The sequence below is a fragment of the Nuphar pumila genome, chromosome 3 (genome assembly GCF_984573655.1).
Source record: "Nuphar pumila chromosome 3, dmNupPumi1.hap1.1, whole genome shotgun sequence".
Classification (NCBI taxonomy): Eukaryota; Viridiplantae; Streptophyta; class Magnoliopsida; order Nymphaeales; family Nymphaeaceae; genus Nuphar; species Nuphar pumila.
In genome coordinates this window covers 140,343,709-140,348,912 of record NC_143251.1, presented here as the reverse complement: position 1 = coordinate 140,348,912, position 5,204 = coordinate 140,343,709, and the positions used below count along the sequence as shown (strand labels likewise).

The window sequence follows — 5,204 nt, the reverse complement described above, 5'->3', positions numbered from 1 at the left end:
CTAACAACGTAGGGTTTGAACCTGGATCTGGTGAAAAAGATTAAAAGCAAGTTCTTCACTTGTGTAAAAAATTCAATGGGATTATGTTTTGTGACCTAGATACGTTAAAAAATACTGATGTAGATCAAATTCCTATCTAAAGACAGTATGATTAAGCAAATCCAAATCTAATCCGAATGCACATTCAGATCTTATTCTAAGAACCCGAACCCAAAAATAACATGTGGGAGTCTGATGATATATCTGTATACATCCTATCCATTTGCACTAGGGATGTCAATGGGTTGGATCTAATCCGACATCTAACCTGAATCTGTATCTGATAATTCAGGTTCGGCATCAAATCTGAATTTGATTACGTGTAAAATACTGCATTTTAAGCTAATCTGATCCCATCCGGGTTCGGTTTTCTCTGATCCCATCCAACTTAGGTTGGATTCGGTAATGGCTAAATCTGACCCGATTCCAACCCGTTTACATCTCTAATTTGCAGTCTTAGTATTAAAACAAGTCAATGCCATGCCACTATTAAAAGGTTTTTATACAAGGCATATCATATTTTAATAGTACTGCTACCAATAGGATGAATTTGAAAGTACATAAAATATTTCTCATACATAAGAAACGAAAGCTAGATCATGATAACACAAAACAAGCATCAACTGGATTGATTAAACTATAATATATTATAACAGCCACTTCTAAGCAGCAGAGAGGGTACTAAAACAGAAAATTATTCCTTGAAAATTAGCTACATGAATTATTAAAAACTAAAGCCATTACAGTAACACCTAACTTGACCTGATATAGATAAAGAACCAGCCCAAACATACTGCTGTTATCTGCAGCTGTCACATGGATACTCCACCTTACCCCGTGTCGTGTCCCCTTGTATACTATATATTCTTTATAAAAATTACACAAAATAGAGTCTTTCGTGCCCATTCAGCAGTTTCTTTGTTTCTTTGTGACATTGATATTCAGTAGTACTTGAGAAAGATGAAGAATCTGCACTTGTTTTGTCCAACATTGGCAAAAAGTTGGACACATGAAACACTGCTTGCTATTTAGCAATACAGTGGCTAGCATGTGCAATGGAAAACATTTACCAACTATTGTAAATAGAAAGTATTCTTCATGTGATTTTGTGATTTAGATGTAAGGATATATTTTGAAGCAGGAAAATGGTAGGAAAACATTGCAGTTTTTTTTAGCGGAAAAAAAAACTTATAGGATCCGGTTATGGTTTTTCAAATTTCCTGATTAAGATATGAAAATGTTTTTCCATCTCAAAGGTGGAGAAAGTTTTCCTGTCAACAACCTCACCTTAAGGGGTGTTTGCTTGTCACGGAATAGGGTGCCGCGTCACCCTTTCTGTGGATTTTGTCTGCCACAGAAACTGAATCGGACCACTCCCATTTTTCACGAAAAAAAGGGTCCAGCATGTAAAATGACACAACCGTTGAGGCATTTTCACAGTGCCATGTTTGTTTTTGACATTATGGGCTCCGCCAAAATGCAAGCCCGTCAATGCGTTTTCGTGAAAAACCCAACTTTTTCCTGACACTCAAACGCCCCCTAAAGAGGGCATTTTTTTATGCAGCGGTGCTGAGATGGAGACCACGCCCATCTCGAGAAATCCTGAGATGGGTGGCTGTCAGTGGTGCTGCATATAATGTTAAGACCACCCTAAAAACCGTCATCCCATGGTCCTGCCTCTTCCTCGTGAATGCTGCCCTATTCCTCTCAAAGAACAGTCCTCTTGCATTTTTCACAGGATTTTCTCATGTCACACAAACAAGTAAAATTTTTCATCGAGAAAAAAGTTTTCATATGAACTTTTTTTTTTTCTAACTTGATAAGCTGGGGGCTAATACGAACATTTATTATTTGTAACATTTTCTGTTTTCTACTAACGGGGCTCAGCTTGTCTGGCAGTATCAGTTAGTACGCGTCACCTTGCCGTGGGACGTTGCAAGTTCGAACCCCAAAATTGGTATGGTTATATAACCGGTAGGTGTCTGCCTTACCATTGCTTTCTCTGTCGAAAAAACATTTTCTGTTTTCTTTTTTAACTTTCTAACATGCTCGGAAAGTCCGATTGATGCATGTAATAATTGTTGTAAACATTAATTGGTGTAAGTTGATCTGGGTATGTGTATATGTCAAGTTATAATCAACAAGGAAAAAAAAGTTTTTCCTAACTAAACCGCAACCACGATTCTCTGGCAAAAGAAAATGGCAACCAACAAGTCAGAACCTTCAAGATCCAACGGTCCGGACAAGGTCCCATCTCAAGTACATGGGCATCATGCTCATGTAACCACAATCCACAATGTTTGAATCTGACGTAAATTTTTTTTTTTTAATTATTTAGGATCTGTAACGAGTTTGGAGGTGACAAGACGTTGCTGCTCCCCCCCCTCTCTCTCTCTCTCCAGTCTCTATATCACTCCGATTTCTGCCATTAGTCTCTCTCTCTCTCTCTCCTGTCACTACTCAGTACTATCTTCTCTATCCCCAGTTTCTATCACTGATTTCTGTCGTTAGTCTCTCTCTCTCTCCAACTTCTGTCATTAGACTCATTACCCACCATTCTCCCTCTCTTCTGTCACTACCCAGTATTCTCTCTCTCTCAGAGGAAAAAGGAAATGGCGACGACCAACGAGACGGAACTCACAGAACCAGGGGGCTCGCCGGCCGAGCTGCCGGAGACCCAAAGATCCGGCGCCTACGAAGACTTCGACAGCACGTGCTCGACGCCGTACGTGAGCGCCCCGTCGAGTCCCGGCCGGCCGCCCACCGCCAACGGCTACTTCTTCAGCGCCCCGGCGAGCCCCATGCACTTCTTCTCCATCCCCTCCGGCGGGCCCTCGTCGTCCATCCCGCTCGAGTCGGACCACGTCCCGGCGAGGTTCTCCGGCTCGGCCGTCGCCGCGATGACCGACTTCGAGTTCTCCGCTCGCTTCCCGGCGGCCGGGCCGGACTCGGGCTCGAACGCTCCGGCGACGATGATTTCGGCCGACGAGCTCTTCCTCAACGGCAAGATCCGGCCGATGCGCCCCCAGAGGCTTGAGCCATTGCTCGACGTTGACACCCCAGCCCATGACGACCCTTCTGATCCGGGGTTTCCGGCCGCCGAGGACGCCCTACGCGGCCGGGATTTCCGAACCAAGAACAGGTCGATCCACCGGAGGACGCGATCGCTCTCGCCGCTCCGGAGTTCCGAACCCGGATGGACGGATTTCCTGCCGGAGGGGGAGGAAGAGCTGAAGCCGGATCCGCCGCCGGTGGCTGCTGTGTCGAGGCGGAGCTCGAAGCGGTGGATGATCCTCAAGGATTTCCTCTATCGCAGCAAGAGCGAAGGCAGAGGGTACGTGAAGGAGAAGCTGTCCTGGTCGGCCCTCTCCTTCTCTTCCCCTTCCAACAAGGAGAAGGAGAAAGAAAAGGAGAAGAAGGTATCATCGGCCACCGCTGCCGGAACAGATAAGAAGAAGAAAAAGGGTTCCGGCGGAAATGGCCCCGGAAAGCGGCGGATTCCGGCGCCGTCGGCGCACGAGCTGCACTACGCAGCGAAGAGGGCGCAGGCTGAGGAGATGAGGAAGAAGACGTTCCTGCCGTACCGGCAGGGGCTGCTGGGGTGCTTGGGATTTAGCTCCAGGAGCTACTCGGTGGTGAACGGCTTCGCAAAGGCCCTCCACCACCACCATCCCGTTCCGTCCAGGTGAGCGGCGGGGAGCCCCTCCTCCGGCGAAAGGGAAGGCATTTTGGGGATTACCAGAATCTATGTACAGTCTCTAAAAAATTTCTTTTTTTGGGTCTTTTTTGTACTTACCTTTTTCTCTTTATTGAGAGGAACTTGGAGATTATTGAAGCTTATGAGATCGGCCTTTTTTGGTTGTAATCATATCGAATTTACAAGGGCTTTTTCCTCTCTCTCTCTCTCTCTAAAATTTCTATTTTTTGGTCTTTTTTGTTACCTATTTCTCTTTATTGAGGTGAACTTGGAGATTGTTAATGCTTTTGATACCTCTTTCTCTCTCTCTGCTGTTTTTTTTTTTTTGTAAATGGGTGGGGGAGGATCTTGTAGATGGGGAGGAGATTCGTTTACCTTTTCTTTTCTGGTTTTGGAAGCTCACTTTTATGGATGAATTAGGGCTTAAAATGATTTGGGATGGGTGATTACTGGTTGCAATCTGTGATGTTTGAGTATGAGCATTGAGATATATGGGTGGTTTATTGGTGGATGCGTTGTTATTTTAACCCCTCTATATTTTCTTTTTATTTGATTGATGATAAGGGTAAAAAATCATAATTTTCAGCCTGTGGTGGTGATTGGTTAGGGCATCATAAATCAGGAAAGCATAGTGCTCTTTTTGGAAGTTTGCAGCGACTGTGGTACCATGTGCTTGCCTGCATTTGTGTTTGTTACTCTCTCTCTCTCTCTCTCTCTCTCTCTCTCTCTCTCTCTTCACTTTCAACGAGGGAGTTGTGTAAAGTCTGATTGTGTGAGACATGGCTATGTGAATCGGTGGAGATGCCATGTGTCAGCATTTGAAGATGGGTCTTGACTTTTGAGTTCATTCAGTATCTCAAGGGATCTTACTGTTATAGTTAGACATGAGGGTGGGGATGAATTAGGGGATTAATTGGTTTCTTTCTTTTTTCAGTGCTGCCCACCAGCAATCGCATCATGAATCTTAATTTGTTTATTTCTTGATTCTTGGTAAAAATGTGATTTGTCCCAGATGGTGTTTTTTTTATATACCTCTCTCTCTCTCTCTCTCTCTCTCTCTCTCTCTCTCTCTCTCTCTCTCTCTCTCTACAGCACATGCGTTTTACTTGTCTGTGCCATTTTATATGGACCGAGTCACCAAAAAACCCGATCTCCATGATTAATGATTAATTCCTTTAAAAAAAATAGTGATTAATTCGGTTAAACCCACATTTTCTGAATAGGCAAATCAGATTGACTGCAACTCGCTCAAAACCTTTCAATTAAGCTCAATTTAAGTGTTTGAAGCTAATGCATGCTACTGTCAAACCCAGTCTGATTTTATTTTCTTTGCTGTTTTCTGAAGCCGTGCATTTGATGTTGGGCTTTGGGCTTTATTGTGTATCATTGACTTCGCTTGGTGGATGTTGTGGGTATTTATATTGTAATCCTTTTTTAAAATCATCAATATTGAAAAAGATGAAAGTAA

The 5,204-nt window shown here is 43.7% G+C and overlaps 1 protein-coding gene across 1 annotated transcript; it reads left to right on the top strand.

The window, feature by feature from the left end:
• Positions 1-2,602: 2,602 nt before the first annotated feature.
• LOC149844105 (uncharacterized) lies at positions 2,603-3,879 on the top strand. The gene has a single exon (XM_090002062.1). The coding sequence runs from the start codon at positions 2,652-2,654 to the stop codon at positions 3,726-3,728; it is 1,077 nt and encodes a 358-aa protein (XP_089858188.1). The 5' UTR covers positions 2,603-2,651; the 3' UTR covers positions 3,729-3,879.
• The last annotated feature ends 1,325 nt before the right edge of the window (positions 3,880-5,204 follow it).